At 38.3% G+C, this 19681-nt stretch overlaps 1 protein-coding gene across 4 annotated transcripts in view; it reads right to left on the bottom strand.

The window, feature by feature from the left end:
• Positions 1 to 19681, bottom strand: part of LOC144004516 (zinc finger MIZ domain-containing protein 1-like) — an 85701-nt gene that overhangs the window by 7592 nt on the left and 58428 nt on the right. Inside the window, exons 1-16 of one of the 4 annotated variants that reach the window (XM_077501710.1) lie at positions 16606 to 16615; positions 13205 to 13240; positions 9643 to 9778; positions 9436 to 9550; positions 9130 to 9350; positions 8038 to 8239; positions 7707 to 7958; positions 6561 to 6743; positions 5409 to 5486; positions 5157 to 5328; positions 4949 to 5090; positions 1193 to 1403; positions 1010 to 1115; positions 788 to 945; positions 627 to 694; positions 458 to 526 (exon numbers count right to left, since the gene is read on the bottom strand). In XM_077501710.1, the coding sequence (XP_077357836.1) occupies positions 458 to 526; positions 627 to 694; positions 788 to 945; positions 1010 to 1115; positions 1193 to 1403; positions 4949 to 5090; positions 5157 to 5328; positions 5409 to 5486; positions 6561 to 6743; positions 7707 to 7958; positions 8038 to 8239; positions 9130 to 9350; positions 9436 to 9550; positions 9643 to 9686 (2021 nt within the window). In that variant the 5' untranslated portion in view covers positions 9687 to 9778; positions 13205 to 13240; positions 16606 to 16615. Of the gene's footprint in view, positions 1 to 457; positions 527 to 626; positions 695 to 787; positions 946 to 1009; positions 1116 to 1192; positions 1404 to 4948; positions 5091 to 5156; positions 5329 to 5408; positions 5487 to 6560; positions 6744 to 7706; positions 7959 to 8037; positions 8240 to 9129; positions 9351 to 9435; positions 9551 to 9642; positions 9779 to 13204; positions 13241 to 16605; positions 16754 to 19681 lie in introns of those variants that run through there. The other 3 variants (XM_077501708.1, XM_077501711.1, XM_077501709.1) reach the window with 3 other exon arrangements.

The following is a 19681-nucleotide window of genomic DNA, read 5'->3' as shown; positions in this document are numbered from 1 at the left end:
GAATATGAATAATAAATATACTTATTTTTTCGTTCATTAATTAATATTTAAGATTAATATATTATTTTCGCTTTTTTTAGGTTTTAACTTTTTTACACTAGTTTAAAATAATTATGTATAATTGTAAAAATTAATAAAAAATATAAATTAAAAATAATAATAATGATAATTATTATTAATTTATATTTTTTATAATAATAATAATAATGATAATGATAATGATAATTATTCTTCTTCTTATTATTATTATTATTATTATTATTTAGCCTGCATAACAAACAAATATACAGGCCTACATAAATCCAAATATGGATGACACAAAATGTCAACTAAAACATGATAAACTTACATTTTAGTGTGCATAATATTTTAATATTAATGTGCCACTCTATGTATATATTCTTACAGGAAAATGTGAAGACTGAAAATAAGCAATTCAAAAAATGGAATGCCTTACTTTTGAATAGCGTTCAAGATGCCCCACATATACTGGTCCACCTCCAGCCCTTCTAACAACGCCGTTTTACTGAGGAGAAGAAAAAAAAAAAAAAAAAGACAAATTCAAATCAATCATTCTTAATATAATAATTTTCTTTCTTTTTCTTCTTTTCATGGTATAAACATACTTGCACACAGGACATCGCCACGTGCCCCGTTCACAGTTGAGCTGTAGATACGATTCCAAATCGAAACACTGCAAGAAACCGCCACGATTACTCTGGAGTTTTTATTTTTCTTTCTTTATTTTTTTTTTTACAAACGCTGTCGTATAGTCCGCTGGCCGTACCTGAACGTGCTTGCAGTCGTGTCCTCTGGCCGGCAGCTGGATTCGCCGGAAGGTGATGGGACATTTGAGCGACACCTTTATGGCCGTCTGCTCCACGCCGTCCTCGCCGTTGCCCGACGACGACGACGACGACGCTACGCTGCTAAAGTTCCGCTTGACTTGAAAAAAAAAAGACAAATCAATCATGAAGCAAAGAAAAACCTTGGTGATTTTTTTTTGTACCTTTGGTGATGCAGTGCTCAGCTGGTAAAAGCCTCTTCTTCAGCAAACCCTGGAGGACGGAGCGGACCGACGGTCTGTGGACCAGCTGGAGAACAAACAAGTGCGACTGCGGGAGGAAGGAAAACGTGAACAAAAACGTCCACAATGGAGCCATTTTGTTGTTGTTGTTTTTGTGGGTCTTACGCAGCAGCAGGCGGTGACGGTGATCTGGATGGTGTTCCTGCCCGGCTGGCAGACGTGCTTGAGGTGCAAGGACTTGTGGGAGGTCTTGTTGTCGCCGCGCTCGATGGTGAGCGGCGTGGCGTTCACGCTGACCTGAACCGACGCCGGCCAGTTGGTGTTCATCTGACGGTCCTCGTGGTGGTAGCACTTGAACTGCAGCTCCAGGTCCGACCTGGAACCGGGAGAGGAACGGACGCTGGATTCGTTCTCAAGATCTCAGTCCAGATAAGTGAAAAAAAAAATCAAGGGACAGCAGGGTTGCGGTTTGATAAGACCAGGATTCAAGTATTGGGACACAGACCAGCAAATATTTTGATGGTACTTGAACCTGGTCTTTGTCTCTCTGTGTCTTGACCTAATCTTGGTTTGGGTCTCAATCTGCCTTTTGCTCGAGTCAGCATCACTTTGTTCGCGGTCTCATTATGTCTTGGCTGTGTTTTTGACTTTCTATTGGTCGAGACCTGTTTTTTTTGTTTTTTTTCACATTGCCTCGTTCTGGCTTTTGGACCTTTTTGTTCTCTATTCTGTCCTACTTAGTCTTCATATAAGTTTCGGTCTGTCTTGGTCTTGAGCTCAACGTGGTCTCAAGTTGCCTTAGTCTGGGTTTTGACCGGTCTTGGCGTTCTTCTCATCTGCATCTCACATTACCTTGGATTGGGTCTTGGTATGCTTCGGTCTTGGTCTCAATCTATCTTGGCATTGTTCTTAACTCTATTGACTTAGCTCTGATCGACCTCAGTTTTGGTCCCAGTCTTGCTTGGTCTTGGGCTTAACTTAGCCTCAACTCCTCAAAGGTGTGTAATTTCACTTCTTCCACAAGCCGTTCGTTCGTTCTTTCTTTCTTTCTTTCTTAATTACGACTAATTAATAGTTAATTACTCCGTATTTTCACGTCTTGGGCTTAACTTAGCCTCAACTCCTCAAAGTCTTGGTGTGTAATTTCACTTCTTCCACAAGCCATTCTTTCTATCTTTCTTTCTTTCTTTCTTTCTTTCTTTCTTTCTTTCTTTCCTTAATTACTAGCAATTAATAGTTAATTACTCTGTATTTTCACGTCTTGGGCTTAACTTAGCCTCAACTCCTCAAAGTCTTGGTGTGTAATTTCACTTCTTCCACAAGCCGTTCTTTCTTTCTTTCTTTCTTTCTTTCTTTCTTTCTTTCTTTCTTTCTTTCTTTCTTTCTTTCTTTCCTTAATTACTAGTAATTACTAGTAATTAATAGTTAATTACTCTGTATTTTCACGTCTTGGGCTTAACTTAGCCTCAACTCCTCAAAGTCTTGGTGTGTAATTTTACTTCTTCCACAAGCCGTTCTTTCTTTCTTTCTTTCTTTCTTTCTTTCTTTCTTTCTTTCTTTCTTTCTTTCTTTCTTAATTACTAGTAATTAATAGTTAATTACTATGTATTTTCACGTAATTTATCCTTCAATTTCCCTCATAAGCATTTAGCTTAGCATTCAGCTTTCAGCATTCCCACGCAATTTCTCCAGAAATTGCACTTAGTCTACTACTTAATATAGCATTTTATTCTCCTCACTTTTTGCAGTCAGATAACAAAATATTTCCGATTTACACCGTTCAAATTTCAACTTGCTTCAAAAATTCACGCCTTCCTGGAAATATATTGTCTGATTCCACATTACTTACAGTACTCGCACAATTTAACGTTAAAGATCAACTTTTCCTCATTCATTTTCAATGGGACTGACATTGAACTTTTTCTAAGTCCCACTTTCCTCTCTGATAATGCTCAGTGGCTCAGTTGGGAGAATGCGTTGTCCAGTAAGCACAAGGTCGCAGGTTCGAATCCCACCTCCGACTGTGCATTGCAAATATATCCATGGCAATTATGCTAAGGGATATAAATGTATACCAACTATCATATCAGGAAATGCATTATAATTTCACTGAAATGATTAAACGCATGTGTCCCCATCCAGCAGTGATACCTTTCAGCATCAGATGAGACGTTTCAATATAAATACGCCATTAGCCCGGACTTTCAGCAAGTCAAGTTTGCTCATGTGGTAAGTACTTCAGCAGGTGCATTGCACAGAAATCCAAGTGCGTCGGTTCAAGTCTTTCTCAGGACATGTTTTTATTTAATTTTTTATTCTCTATCATAATTTCTTAAATGGTGATTGTTCAATTATTCTATATCTATTTGATTAAATGTCATTTGACATTTAACTTATTTCTATATTAAAACATATTTTCAGCTTCGAGTTCACAATGTGAACTTTTACAAGTTACTAGTTTTGCCTGCTTTGATTGAGTTGCACTGCAAAAGTCACGTCGTGTTCGGACCCTTCAAAAACATTGATCCAACGTTCAGGAGACATTGAGAGGTAAATGGACCGTTAGATTATCTTCTTTTCGAATGTATCGTGACGTTTTATTGTAGTTTGTAGAGTTTAAGATATACAGTATTTTGAAGCTCCGGATGACTAATTTATGGTAGGTGACTACTGAGTGAGAATTGGTGGATAGGTTGTTATTTGTCATTTAACTACAAGTTACTACTTCCTAATTATTAGTAATACTAGTACTATTACTATTATTACTAGTAATTAATAGTTAATTACTATGTAATTGTCACAGAATTTATCCATCATAAGCATTCAGCTTAGCATTCAGCTTTCAGCACTCCCATGCAATTTTTCCAGAAATTGCACTTAGTCTAGTACTTATTATAACATTTTATTCTCCTTACTTTTTGCAGTCAAATAACTCCCACATAACTTGCTTCAAAAATTCACGCCTTCCTGGAAATATATTGTCTGATTCCACATTACTTACAGTACTCGCACAATTTAACGTTAAAGATAAATGGGCTTACATTGAACTTTTTCAAAGTCCCACTTTCCATGCCCACTTTTATACATACAACTTCTAATCATTACCAGCTGTCTGATACTGCTCAGTTGGTTAAGTGCTTTGTCCAGTAAACAGGAGGTTGCCAGTTCGAATCCCACCTCCTACTGTACATTGCAAATGTATCCATGGTGATTATGCTCAGTGATTACATGATAACCAACTGATTATCATATCAGGAGTCTCATTAGAATTTCACTGAATTGATTAAACACATGTGTCCCCATTCAGTGTTGCTTTCAGCATCAGATATCACTTTTCAATATGAATACACCAGAAGCCATGACTTTGAACCAGACAAGTTAGGTCAGTGGTTTGAGCGCTTGGCTAACACACCAGAAGACCTGGGTTCAAAACCCGTTTGGACATCTCCTTAGTACAAATGCAATTACTTTGTAATTTTAACATAATGTATCCTTCAATTTCCTTCATAAGCATTCATCTTAGCATTCAGCTTTCAGCATTCCCACGCAATTTCTCCAGAAATTGCACTTTGTCTAGTTCTCTTTCTTTCCTTCCTTCCTTCCGGTTTGGTTTATTGGTTTTGAATATATAAACATAAACACATTACAAGTGTAAAAACAAAACAAGTTAAGAAAGAAATGAAGTAAAAATTTAAAGGAAGAAAGGGGGAAAAAAATTTCAACAATAAATTCCATAATTAACATGATCAAGGAGTAGGAAGAAGTACGCGTACTTATGTAGTCCTACTTCCGATTTCAACACATCCCAATTGACATCGGTAACAAAGACGCAAAGAAAAGTTCATGTTAAATGTAGAAACAAGATGCAAGAAAAAAAAAATTCCTTGAATCCAAATCATTGCCGTTGAGCAGAATTCGTACCTCCACATGAGCGTCTGGTGCACCGAGGGCCGTAAGTGGAAGACGTGATTGCTGACGGCCAAGTTATGCTCCAGCCTGAAAGGCTCCAGGACCACCCCGTCGCGCACCAGGAAGGTGAGACGCAGCTCCTCGTTGTGGTTGGCTAGGAAATCATCACCGGCGGTCAGAATCGGCACAAAATGGTCGAAAAAATGAGACGGTTACGAACCGGGTGGCGGTGGCGGAAGAGAAGTGATATTTGGTTTGATGTCAGGAGGAAACGGCGGCTTCACGTCCTGATTGGGTGACAGATACGGTGGCATGTTGCTTCCTGGGGTCATCGGAGGGGTGGGGTTGCCCGGGACTGGGGAGTGCGGGCAGTTGGCCATCGGTCTGGGCGGCTGAATGGGAAAAAAGAAACAAAGAGAGAATATTGAAAATAAAATCACTTCCAACTTGAGAGCTGATGGCGTGCACTTACCCCGTTCATGTTAGACTGGTTGTACTGGTAACCGCTTCCAGGAAAGTTTGTGCTTTGGCTGTTAAAAGGCGGCTCTTGCTGTTATTAAAAAAAGAAGAAGAAGAAGATGATGAAGAAGAAGAATGATTGAAGAATCATACGGCCGTTAATATATCAATTTAAAAATGTGTAAAGAGATGCTGCTGACCCTGGGAATGCTCTGCACCTTTTGCTTGAAATGAGAACTAAGATAAGTAATATTTTAATACTTTAATATATTTTGAAATTTTGGAAAACTTTATTGACAAAAAAAAAACTTTTTTACTTTATTTTTCCCTTTTTTCTTTTTCCCTTCTTTCCTCAATTTTTAATTTTTCTCTTTTTTCTTTTCTCTCTTTTTTCCTGTTTTTTTTCTTTTTTCCTTTTCTTTTTCTCTTTTTAAACTCTTTCTTTCTTTCTTTCTTTCTTTTCCCCTTTTTGTTTTTCTCTTTATTTCCTCAATTTTTTTCCTCTTTTTTTCTCAAGATTTCCTTCTTTTTTCCCTTTTCTTATTTTCTCTTTTTTCCTTTCTATCTCTTATTCCCTTTTTCTCTTTTTTCTCAAATTTTCTTCTTTTTATCCTTTTCTTTTTCTCTCTTTAAACTTTTTCTTTCTTTCTTTGTTCCCTATTTTATTTTTCTCTTTTTCCTATATTTTTTCCTTTCTTTTTTCTCCAGTTTTTCCTTCTTTTTCCCCTTTTCCCTTTTCTTTTTTTCCTTTCTTTCTCTTATTCCCTTTTTTCTTCTTTTTGTCTTTTTTCTTTTCTCTCTATTTTTTCTCAATTTTTCTTCTTTTAATCCTTTTCTTTTCTCTTTTTAAACTTTTTCTTTCTTTCTTTTTTTCCATTTTTTTCTCTTTTTCTTTTTCTCAATTTTTCTCAAATTTTTCCTTTTTTTCCTTTTCCTTCTTTTTTTCTCAAATTTTCCTTTTTCTTTCCTTTTCTTTTTTCTTTCCCATTTTCCCTTTTTTTCTTCTTTTTCTCTTGTTCTTCTCTTTTTTTCTTTTTTTCCCCTAGATAGCCAATATTTTCCTTTTTAGTGAAAATGAATATCGGCTATCTGGAAAAAAAAACCCATATCAAACTATTGCTAGTCAGTACACGGACCCCAAAAGGAGGAATCCCGAGCATCTTACCTTATAATATTGTCCCATGGGACCAGCGGGCGGCGGATATTGGGACTGGAGTTGCTGTCCCGGCATCCGCTGCCCGGGGTAGTTGCTGGACGGAAGCGGCCTGGAAGCATTGGCTGTCGGGTACTGACCCGGCTGGCTCGGGAACTGGTTGTTTGGTCCGTACTGCTGCCCGCCGTAGTTGGGCTGAGATTTCGAAAAGGAAAAGTCAACATTGAGCAAATGGAAGGATCCGAAAAAGTAGCAAGTAGAGGTGTCAAGTCGATTAAAATTTTTAATCGTAATTGATCGCATGCCTTCAATAATTAAATGACGATTAATCGCACATTTTATATCTCAATTTATACCTAAATTTACAATAAAATGTACTACTCTTCCACCTAATTTAAATATGGTTTTATATTATTTAGTCATTGATACAGTAACTTCATAACAATTCAATAAAAATAAATAAATAAAATAAAATATGTACTGTACTGGAAAAAAAAACATGGCATAATTGCATTTGTAAGACAATGGTGACAGCTCAGTGCATTTTTCTTTTTATATTGGGAGCTGCCTCGTTTTTAACATGACGTAACTTGTAAAATTATGCATATTTTTAAAACTGTAAAATACAACACAGTCCCCACAAATATATGCAAATATACGTATTGTTATTTAACTTATTATTACTGCTCAACTGTGCTACAGTGTACTCCTTTGCAGAACGCTGAATGCTTTTATTTTGTTAAGTTCAATAGGATGTGCATTGTAAAATGATGTATCTTCACTGCAGAGGAACCAGAAACGATCGATGTGTTCTTTTCATATTAAGAGCTTTGTAATTTTAAACTTGCGAGCTTCTGCACATTTTAAAATTGTAAAATACCACTTGGCGCCAGTCCCCACAAATATATGCAGTGTAATTTCATTTATTACTGCTAAATTGTGTCATAGTGCCTCCTTTTCATGTCGTTGGACGCTTTTATTTTGTTAAGTTCTCGGATGCGCAAACACATCGCCACTTGTACTTGAACCCTTATGAGATATTTTGTGGAGTTGCTGAATAAAATACACCTCACATCTAAAGATCAATAGGCTTGGGGTCACTCCAGCTGACAAGACGGCGATAATTTTGACATCCAGGCTGGCTTTTCCCCCACTCACCTCCCCCGGGTAGGGTCTTTTCATGGCCTGCATGGGCATGCCTTGAGGTCGGGGTCCCACGTAGCCCTGCTGGGGCATCCGTTGGCCGTGACCTCCAAAGGGTCCCATGCCTTGGCCCCTGGGCTGGCTCATCCCCATGGCGTTGGGTGCATTCATGTTCCCGGGATGGGTCGGGGGTCCGCGTGGTCCCGGCTGGTTCATGAACTGGCTGCCGTAGGCCTGGTTTGGTCCCATCTGGAAGGAGGAAGTCAACTGGAAGACAAAAAAAAAACGGGGGCTGGATCAGCATCCAACTGGCATAAAATGTTTTGTCAACCGCATTTGGGCTTACTGGTCCGTATTGGTTCATGTCCTTGTTCTGGGTCTCCTGCAGGGCGGCGACAGTGGCAGTGGCGGTAGCGGTCGCCGTGGCGGCGGCGGCGGCGACAGCCGCGGCGGCAGCCGCCGCTGCAGGTTGGGTGAAGTCTGACGGTGGACGCGAGTGTGGAGGCATGCCCATGCCACCGGGGCCGGCGTTGGGGCCCCCGGGGTAGCTTTGAAAACAAACGTAACTGATTCAATGGGAGCCATTTTGGAAAAGAGAACCTCTTGAGTGCCAGACAATTTCTTTCAAAGCTCAAAGAATATTTAGTTTTATAACTATATAAACTAGGGCTACATAATATATTGAAAAAATATCAATATCAATATCAAGATGAAGGTCTCTTCTTTCATCAGGAAAAAAAAGTATATTTGTTTCCGTTTGGCAGTAATTAGCATTAGAATACAACTAAGGTTCATCAATAATCACATTCCTGGTGAAAACTCTGACAAAAAGAGCTTGTTGCAACATGATCCTGGCTGATCTCTTATACTCTGCTGCCACCTACTGGCCGTTTTAATAGCTACCATTGCTTTAAGCCACCTCTTCATGTCTGAAGCTGCAGCAAAGCCTTCTGTATGCTCTTGCATAAAGAAACCCCCCCCACAAAAAAACGTGTAAACATGTTTTTGGGAAGGAAGGACAAAGTATTTAAAAACTCTTTTGCACGTTTTGGGATTGAATTAGTTAAATATCGCAACAATATCAGTATCACTTCAGCAACTATATCACACATGGCATGTTTCTTTTCCTTATCGTGCAGCCCGAATGTAAACACAGAAACTACCAGATGAAAGATTAGACTCTCCTCTTTCAACACGCACAAAAAAAATTTGTTTCTACTTTGTTCCATTTTTTTTATAATCAGTACATAACATTACAAATTACATAAAAAAAAACATACATTAAATTACATCATCCATTATCTGAACCAATTCTCTTCACAGTACATTATCTGACATTTTTACACAGAAAAATGCAATCAAAACAAAATAAATGTGCTTACTGTGCGTAGATGGTGGGAAAATGTGCACAATTTTGCATGTTCACCAGGCGACTTACTTGCCAGCGAAGCTGCCGCCGCCGCCGGGGTAGTTGGGCCGTCCATACATGCTCTGCTGCATGTAGGCCTGGTTGGCGTTACCTTTGCCGGGGAACGGCTGCTGAGCGCCGCCGAACTGAGTCGGGTTCATGCCAGGATTGTTGGCGGCCATCCCCGAAGCCATCGGGTTGCCGCCCGGGTTCATGGGATTGTTGCTGTTGGTCATGGGATTCCCCAAAACCTGCGGAGGGATCAGCATTGGGCGCATCACGGAACGGCTTCGTTGCCGCCGGGCGGGCTAATAAGCTCAGGAATCGACTTGTCACCTGACTCTGCGAGGTGTTGGTGACGCCCCAGACGGTGGTCACCACCGACAGGGAACCCGGAGGCTGGTTGCTGTTCTGTTGCCAGGAAACCGAGTCGTAGGGAAACGAGCCATCTCTGCGGGGGGGAAATCAAATTTGTCATTTTTTTGCTTTTCTGCAACACTGAAGGCAAATGTCGTAGAGTCCAGACAGAGTTGCAGAACCGACCCGTGCGAGAGGCCGGGCTTCATGGAGCTCATGGGGGGCTGCATGGGCACTTTCCCCGCGGGCTCGTTCTGTCGGCTCTTTTGGTGACGCAGCAGGAGGAGGCGTCCCAGTTCTTCGCACCACGACGACAGAAGAGCTGCGAGGAAGCAAAAGACAACCGTCAACACGTGCGACCTCCCCCAAGTCACAAAATCATCATCGCTAATTGTCTTAATGCATCATTTATTGAATAAATCAGAAGTCGTTCACTGCAATCAACTGGAATCCAACGGTTCACAACTGAAGTCGACTCAGAATCCAGCATGTTGCGCCCTCATCTGGCCACTAGGGGTCACTGGAGGCCTGAATCCTGCACACACCCCTGCCCCGCCTTCCTTCCTCATCTCCAGATGACTATCGAATGGACACCTGCTCTCTTGTCAGCTCCACCTTACCCGGCCCCTTGCCCCGCCCCCCAAGCATTGTCATTTCTGGGCTCGGACACAAACAAACATCTGCAGCCATCACCTCACACAGCCCAAGAAGAAGAAGAAGAAGAAGGATAAGAAGAAAGAAGAAGAAGAAAAAGAAGAAGAAAGATGAATGAAGAACAAAGAAGAAAGATGAACGAAGAAGAAAAAGAAGAAGAAAAAAGAATGAAGAAAAGCCGAAGAAAGAAGAAGAACGAAGAAGAAAGAAGAAGAACGAATAAAGAGGAAGAAGAAGAATGAAGAAGAAAGACTAAAGGAGAAAAAGAAAGATGAACGAAGAAGAAAGAACGAAGAAGAAGAAAAAGAAGAATGAAGAAAAGAAAAAGAAATAATACAGAAGAAGAAAGAAAAACAAAGAATGAAGAAGAAGAAAAAGGAGAAGAAAGAAGAAAGTTAAAGAAGAAGACGAAAGAAGAACGAAAAAGGGAAGAGAGAAGAAGAATGAAGAAGAAGAGCAAGAAGAAGAAAGAAGAAGAAGAATGGAAAAGAAAAAAGAATGAAGAACGAAGAAAGAAGAATAAAGAAGAAGAAGAAGAAGAAGAAAGAAGAAGAATGGAGAAGAAGAAAGAAGAAGAAGGAAGAACAAAGAACGAAAAAAGAAGAAGAATGAAGAAGGAAGAAGAAGAAGAAAGAAAAAGAAAGAAGAAAGAAGAACGAAGAAAAAAGGAGAAGAAAAAAGAATGAAAAAAGAAGAACGAAGAAGAAAGAAGAAGAAGAAAGAAGAAGGAAGAAAAAAGAAGAAAAAAGAACGAAAAAAGAAGAATGAAGAAGGAAGAAGAAGAAGAAAGAAGAAGAAAGAAGAAAAAGGAGAAGAAAAAGAATGAAAAAAGAAGAACAAAGAAGAAAGAAGAAGAAGAAAGAAGAAAAAATTGTCAAACGTAACCAATTGAACATCTTTGAACCCAAAACAAACAAAAATGGCTGGCGTAAATCAAAGCGACGCTAATTAGGCGAGGCGCAGATGTGCTCGCCGTCTACCTGGGGGGGTGCTCGGCACCGAACGAGCCAAGCCGGGCTCACCTGAGACCTATTCACGGCTGGCAGGGGTGGGATGAGGGCCCGGGAGGGAGGTCAAAGACCGAAGAAGTCGGGTTCAGGCACCCTCCGGGCTTATTACTAGCCGCCATATGTGCGAGTGCGCCACATTAGGAAACAAAGTCGCCTTGCTTGAAACAAACACCAGTCATTTAAAAAAAAAATACAAATCTTGTTTGAAATTGCACTCTGTATTATTATACCTCATAAAAACACACTAATGACCCAATGAATCAAAATGTACACATTTGAACTTTTTGCTACTTTTTTTTTTTTTTGCTTCAGTTGACTGGGCATTGTGCTCCTCCTTCTGGTGTTCAAACCCGGGCCACTTGGGGGCACTATAACACGGATATAAGGTGGATATAAGGTTCGGCATTCGCAAATAATTCACATATTTTGCAGATATTTTTTGGAAAATATTAAAACTCATATCTGGTATCTCAACGTGCCACTGTGCACTTGTCGACACACTCGATTACAAGTATAACCAGTCGCGAAACGTTTCAGCACCTTTCCGGTGTCGAAACACAGCAACAATATCCACACATGTCGCCTAAATAAATATTACAAATAAATAAATATTAGTCTTCTGCTTGGATTAACGTGTGTATATTTGCTTCTCTTTTTGCCACTGAATTTAAAAATCCATGATTCGTTATTTCTATTTTCAATAATTATATTATTAGTATTATAATTATTATGGCTCTTTATTTCTAATGTACAACTACCAGTGTAAATTTTAACAAGAAATTTTAATTTAGTTTTAGTTATATTCTTTTGACTAAAATTATGGACACAATTTCTCATCTTTTGGGCTCAAAACATCAATACAAGCAACAAGAAGTCCTTTCAAACCATCCAAATCAGTTGTACATCCAACAGTTTTTATATACGCCTCCTACTTTCAAGTTTCCCAGGCCCACAGAATATTGTGTTCTATTGCGATAAAAACAAAACAAAAGGAAAGTCTTTTCTTTCATCAGGGAAAAAAAGTACATTTCTATGTTTTGCAGTAATTAGCATTTGAATATAGCTAAGTTTAATCATTATTTACAAATATAATTAGAATTTTGAGTAATTTATTTATTTATTTTTTCAACATGGACCTGTTTGATCTCTTATACTCTGCTGCCACCTGCTGGCCGTTTGAGTAATAACTACCATTTCTTCAAGTGTTCTTTGCAGTTGAAGGGCTGCATCAAAGCCTTCTGTATACTCTAGCATAAAAACAAAAACACGTATAAATACGTCTTTGGGAGCAAATGAGTTAACTGTTTCAATGAAACATGTTGAAGTAACAACAATATAACTTAGTTTTCACCTAAATAAATTTTAAAAAAGTGCATAATTGCTTGAGATTAATCTTACAGCTGCACAATGAAATAAATAGAATTAAATAAATTAAATTATGTTAAATAAAGTGCAGTGAACACTGAACAGTTTCTGAGCGGTTCTTTTTTTTTTCCTCCCTCCCGCGTTTCAGTCATTGACGGAAATTGTCATTTTAGTTATACTCATAGTCTCAATGAATGGCTTCTATTTTAGTTTCTGTTTCATTTTCGTCAAAATTATCACCGATGACTACTTATTTATTATTTTTTTACATTATTATTTATGATCATCTCGTGCTGATTAGCTGGGGCAAACTACATGGTTCTTCTGCCTTATTCCATGTACTAATTAATAAACTAATTAATGGAGAGATTCTCAGCAATTTGAACAAAATCTAAAGTTTTTGTATCCGTCTCAATAAAGCTCCTTTCTGGCCAAAATATTAGGTACAGCGGAACAACCCTCGAAGCAGAAATCTTACTTGCGATATGAAGCATGAAGCAGGCAAAAAAGGCTTTTGGACACACAAAGATCACGCGTGTGACATGCTCCACACTGCAGCTGCAGTAGCAAAAAAAAACTCATCCAAAAAAAAACAACAAAAGCACAACGACAGCAATATGGGTTGCACGCGGCCACACTGTAAACAGACGATGACGATGATGATGATGAGGAAGAAGGAGGGAAGTGTGTATGACAGCTTCCTGACACACAAGCAGTACCTGAGTCAGATTGACACCTCCTGCAGCAGTCGGTTTCTGTAGGGTTCAAATTTTACATTTTTACTGGACTGCGCATGCACACGCACGCACGCATGTACGTACCTGTCAAATGGATCATTTTCAAATGTCTGGGAAAATAACTTTTTTGTTGTTGTTGTTGTTGTTTGAAACAACATAAGCAGGGGTGGGTGAAAATGATCAATATATATCGATTTATTTATTGATGTTGGCAAAAACTTGAAGTTGGAGTACAGCTTGTGCACTGTGCAGTAGGATGATCATTTCTTTTTTTTTGGTACAAAACAAGAAAATGAATACACTTTGTAAAATATGAAGGGCAGTTAAAAAAATAGAAACACTATTTTATTATGTAAGTTCTTTTTGGACCAAAAAAAAAAAAAAAAAAAAAAAAAATATATATATATATATATATATATATATATATATATATATATATATATATATATATATATATATATATATATTAAGACAAAATTCTTCAAAAATTCTTCAAATAAAGTTATTTTAAACACTATAATTATGCAAGTTCCTTTTGGATGAAACAAAATTTATTAAATTAATAATTGTAAAACTTAAAAAGATGCAAATGTATCAATTTAAACAACTCCAAAATTTGTAGTATTTTTTTTAACGATTATAATGATTTTGTAATTGTGTAAAAATTGAATTTCGATGAATTGCACATGCCTCGGCAGAAATATCCCTGGAAGGCCTGTTTGCTCCCAAAGAGCAAAATGTGTGAATTCCTCCCAGTGGCCGGGCGCCGACGGTATCTGCGGTCTGACGGCCAAAGCGATAAAGTGGCGAAGACTCTGCCTGCAAACGGTGCCTTCAAGTAGGTCAGCGCGACTCCCACCACAAGATAACGGACCCCCTGGTGTGCAAGTGGGTCAAAGGCGACAGTCAGCTGTTGCCGCCATCGCGCCGGCGAACGTCACGACGCTCATTTTGTAATGTGCTTGCCGCTTGTTTGATTTGATTTCCTTTGCGATTCCATGAGCAACGGTTTGGGACGACCATTCAAATGAATCCATAACCCATATTTCCTGTGAGACGATTTTTTTCTGGTGTCACATCACAGCCCCCCGTTCGATTTTAGTAGCAAAATATGTCACCTCGACCACGTAAAACCGTAGAGACCGCCTCCTCTCTTGCGACAGCGACACTCAAACGGAGGACAAACCAAAACAAGAAGACACACGAGTGAGTCAAGTTGCATTTTTCCAAAAAGGAACAAACTATTTCTGTCGCAATTTCCTGAAAAGAGAAAAAAATGACATTACACTTCGCTAAAAAAAAATAAAAAATGACAAGCTACTGAATGTTGCACTTTCTTAAAAAGAAAACAAACCGTTGATGCGGTACTATTAACTTTATATTTTTCTCTAGCGTGAATTGGGTTAATTAATTGTTGAATTAATTGAGGGAAACTCGAGTTGAATGCCTGCACTAACCTCAAGCACCTCTAGGGGCAACACATAGTTTTTTGTTTTGTTTTTTTAATTAAAAATAGACAAAAACGGGACAACTATTAAGATTGTACCATCCTAAAAACAGGACAAACTGTTGATGATACAATTTTCTAAAAATGTTTTTCTAGCTGAAGCATTCCCACATATGTTATTGTGATTTTTATTCTCCACACTTTTTTGCCGCATAACAACTCCCACATAATACTTCCAATTTACACTGTTCAAATTTCAACTAGCTTCAAGAAGTCACGCCTCCCGGGGTATATATTGTCTGATTCCACATTACTTACAGTATTTGCACAATTTAACGTTTAATATCAACTTTTCCCCATTCAGTTTCAATGGGACAGACACTGAACTTTTTCTAAGTATCACTTTCCACGCCCACTTCCATACATATAACTTATCATCATTACCAGGTGGCACAGTTGGTAAAGTGCATTGCCCAGTAACTACGAGATCATAATTTCCTAATTTATCTCTCCATTTACTTCATAAGCATTCCACATGCATTCAAATATTAGCATTCAGCTTTCAGCATTCCCATGCAATTTCTCCAGAAATTGCACTCAGTCTAGTTCTCCATACTTTTTTGCCGTGTAAAAACTCCCACATAATACTTCCAATTTACACTGTTCAAATTTCAACTAGCTTCAAAACTTCACGCCACCCGGGATATATATCATCTGATTCCACATTGCTTACAGTATTTGCACAATTTAACGTTTAATGTCAACTTCTCCCCATTTATTGGCGCGCTACATCCAGCTGATAGTCGCGCCTTCCGCCGTAATTATAACTTCAAAAAGAGAAACAACTTGTAGATTAGTACGCGTCTATCAGCTGTATGCAAGGCGCAGCGCAGTGATACAAACGAATAGAAAAATAGTACCCGGCGGTAATGGAGTCTGACTTTTTTCTAGGGCGAAGTTTTGTGACACAAATGTATCACTCTTTTGAACACAAATTGTTTTTAGAAAAAAAAAAGCTTGATTTCCATGACCCCAGCCAACTTGCCGGACTACTTTCCTCTCGACCAACACTGGACCAGAACTCGTGTCATGGAACGCTTGTCAGGGCTAAGTCAGTGCTGATCGCACACACTGGAGGTGAGGATGAAATACAGATTCATGTCCAAAAATCCAAACTATCCCTTTAAGATTGTACCATCCTAAAAACAGGACAAACGTTTTAATGTTACAAATTCCTAAAAAAATAAATAAAAACAAATTACTGATGCTCTATTTTCCTAAAACAAATAAAGTTTGGTGTTGAACTATGTTGATGTTAGACTTAGCTAGAATGAATACAAACTACTGATGATGCACTTTCCCAAAAAGGAGAAAGCACTGACCGCGCGTCACCTGACGGCAAGGTACATACTGGACTGCCAACCTTGTTGCACTTTAGTCGCGAACCGGAACCGGAATCAACGCTGATGTGCAAAAAACACGGAAGTCGGAAGTCCCGCCTCTTCCGTGGCATACTGAGCGAGCGAGGATGTGAACACCGGATTGGTAATCGTGTCGAGCAGGTCGCAACAAATAGCGACGGCGGGGACGCCGTCCCCTCCGAGGCCGAAATCATTTTCTAATCCTTCCGTAACATTCTTCCTGAAAACCCCCGCTGCCTGCTTTCCCCATCGCTCTGACTGCCTGCTGCACAATGAGCATCAATTATTCATGGCTGGCTTGTTTAAAAAAAAAAAGAAAAAGGCCAATCACAGATGGAGTCGTCCCGACACCCGCTACCGGCTCCCGTGCAAATAAAAGAGCCCCTGAGAGAAGCCGGGAGGGAATAAACAGCAGAGCAGCAGCCATGTTTGTAGTCCAAGAGGCGACAAATGATTCGGGTTTCATGATGAGGAAGGAGAAAAGGAGAGAGTCAAGAGAAGCTTTATCTCCTCACCTCCGTCTTGATGCGGCTTCTTTTTTTTTTTTTTTTTTTTGCTCGGTCTAGTGATCCATTGCACGCTCTCGCAACACACGCATCCCCTCTCGGCGCCTCCTCGCCAGCAGGCAGGCAAAAAAAGCAGGCGAGGGGAGGGCAAGAAAACGCAGGCAGGCGGCTCACATTTCAAACTTGTGCAAAGAGGGGGCGGTGCTTAATGTGCGAGACTGTCCGTGCTTTGGCCTTGCTCCAGTTACCCCTTCCCGTCCCACCCAATCTGATTAAAAAGACGTTAACATAAAAAAAAAAAAGAAAAAAAAAAAGATGGTGACTGCCTTCATCCATCTCAAGAGTAATTAAAGGGCAATGCGGGCGGCTTCCTGTTGAGCAAGGGGAGGCGCCAATTACAGCTTGGATAAATAATGACACAAGCAATAGCAACACGGACGCGAGCACCGCAGGCGGAAAATGTCACACGCATACTCAGAACGTCAGTGGAATAAGAATTAATGAAGCATGATGAATCCACGCCTCGTCGTGCGTTTTGGCGACCGCCAATTGACGTCAATAAAGTGCCTTCGGGCTCGCATTGCCAACGACGCGTGAGCAAACCAGAAAGCAGGTGAGCACTAGCGTTGGCAATACAAACCCGGAGGGCTAACGGAATGTTAGCCTGTACAGTATATGGCATTTTGCATTGTATGCTAGCATAAAGCAAGCTGACTTTCAAACCCAAACGCTTGAGGTAAACCAAAAAATAAAAATAAAACATTTTAATTAAAAAATATTTATTTTTGTATTTACGTATTTATTATTATTATTATTATTATTATTATTATTATTATTATTATTTATTTATTAACACAAACACTTGGGTTAATCATTATATATATATATATATATATATATATATAATTTATTTATTTATTTATGTATTTATTTTTCTTATTTATTTATTTATTTATTCATTTATTTTAAAACCAAACGCTTGGGTTAATCATTTAAACCAAAAAATCCGCTTTCGCCTCGACAATCGCACCAAGTTTTTGTAGTTAAAAAAAAAGAAAAAAAAAAGAACAATAACTAGTAACGAAAACAGCTGACAACCCTTTTGGTGGTTATTTCCAAAAAAACAACAACCAAGTAGCAAAGACAAACGAGCCTCGGCCCGACCAATTACCGCGCTGAAAAGCGTGTTGAGCCGCCCTCGTTTGTAGAACAAGCACCCGCCTCCCCACCTGCCCCCCACTTGTCCTTTCACTCTTCAGAAGGCAGAAATTCCAAGAGCCTGTTGAAGCGCAAACAATTGGGAGTGTACCATTCCACCAAAAATGGGGATAGAGATTTTTTATTGTTTTTTTTTGGGGGGGGGCAACTGACAGCTATGGTGAGTGCATTATGATAATGATGATGATGATGATTATGATGATGATGATGATGATGTAGCGGGAGGTTGTGAAGAAGGAGCCAACTTACTATGACGCCCCGCCCCCCCACGTAATCATGGATTAATAGAACGGGCTAATCTCACTCACAAAGAGGTCACTGCAGGCAATTCACTACTCCCCCCCCCTTCTCCATCACCCGCCACGGTGCAATGTAACCCCCACACCCCCACCCCTTTATTCAAGCTATCAGTTGTTCAAGTCACTAAAATCACGTGACGGCCTTTTCTGGTTTTGTCAAGCGCATCTCCATTCAAACAGTAAATAGCAATTATCAACTCAACTCAACTTTATTTATAAAGCGCTTTCAGAACAGGCATTGCTGTATACAAAATGCTGTACATAAACATAAATATCGGTTGTGCAGTAAAGAAATAAGGTAACAAAACAAGACCAAAGCAAACAATTTGAAGTGCGTATACAAATTTTTGTTTTTTTTTCAAGTAAATAAATTTTACATCAGTAAATTAATAAGAAATAGGTGAGTGAATAAATAAATAAATAAATAAATAAATAAATAAAATCCATGTTTATTTACACAAGTTGTGCACAAATCAAAGGACGACCTAAACAGGCTTTTCCCCCAAAAAACTGAAAAAACAGGGTACGTGTACTGATTTGATCACACCTTTGAAAGAAAAAAAAAAAAAAAAGGAATTAGGTTGCTTTGAGCGTGATTCATTCGAAAAAGTTGGGTCGGTTCATTTTTGACATAATTCAATTGGGTTAGTCGATTCATCCAAAAAGTTGGGTCAAATGAATAACCCAGAACACCACTAAAAAATGTAAAAAAAAAAAATTGGATATTGCATAATATTGGATATTACATTTGCTGGTATTTATTATTATTATTATTATTATTATTATTATTATTATTATTATTATTATTATTATTATTATTATTATTATTATTATTATGTTGTCATTTTAACATTTTATTTTTTTGGTAAATATTATTGACATTATTTTTTGTCAGGATTTTTTAAAATATATTTATTGACTATGTCCTATTATTTGTCAAGTCAAGTTTATTTCTATAGCCCTTAATCACACCAAAGTCTCAAAGGGCTTAAATATTTCAAATTTTATGAGCGTAACTATCTTGACAATAACAATAAACAATTCTAACAATATATTACATTATTATTATAATAATTATTTGCAAGATGATTATTTCTTACTATTAGATTAATTTTTTTGTTGTTTTATTATTTATAAGTATTTTCACGTGATTATTATATGCATAATAATTTTGTTATTTTAATCTTAATTTTTTTTATTTATTTAAAGTTTGTATTTTTTACATGTTTTTTATAGTCTTTTTGTAATTTTTTCCCCCTCAATATTATTTGATTTGTTAATTTTTTTGGGTAAAATGTATTCAGTGGGTGTGACCCAGCACACTGTAAAATAGTATTTTTTGTAATTTTTTTCCTCATTACTATTATTATTATTATTATTATTATTGTTATTATTATTATTTTGAAACTGTGTTCAGGGGGTGTAATTCAGTGTACGGTAAAAGCTGAACGAGTTGATGACTTTTGTTGTGACGAGCTGTGGTTGACATGCACGTGCGTATCTGTGACGTTGATGGCGACGATGTCGGTGGGCGCCGTCTGCCTCAATGAACCCAAAAGGTTGGGTTA

The sequence above is a fragment of the Festucalex cinctus genome, chromosome 17 (assembly GCF_051991245.1).
Source record: "Festucalex cinctus isolate MCC-2025b chromosome 17, RoL_Fcin_1.0, whole genome shotgun sequence".
Classification (NCBI taxonomy): Eukaryota; Metazoa; Chordata; class Actinopteri; order Syngnathiformes; family Syngnathidae; genus Festucalex; species Festucalex cinctus.
Note: the sequence above shows the minus strand (reverse complement) of the source record. Positions and strands in the feature narration are given on the sequence as shown.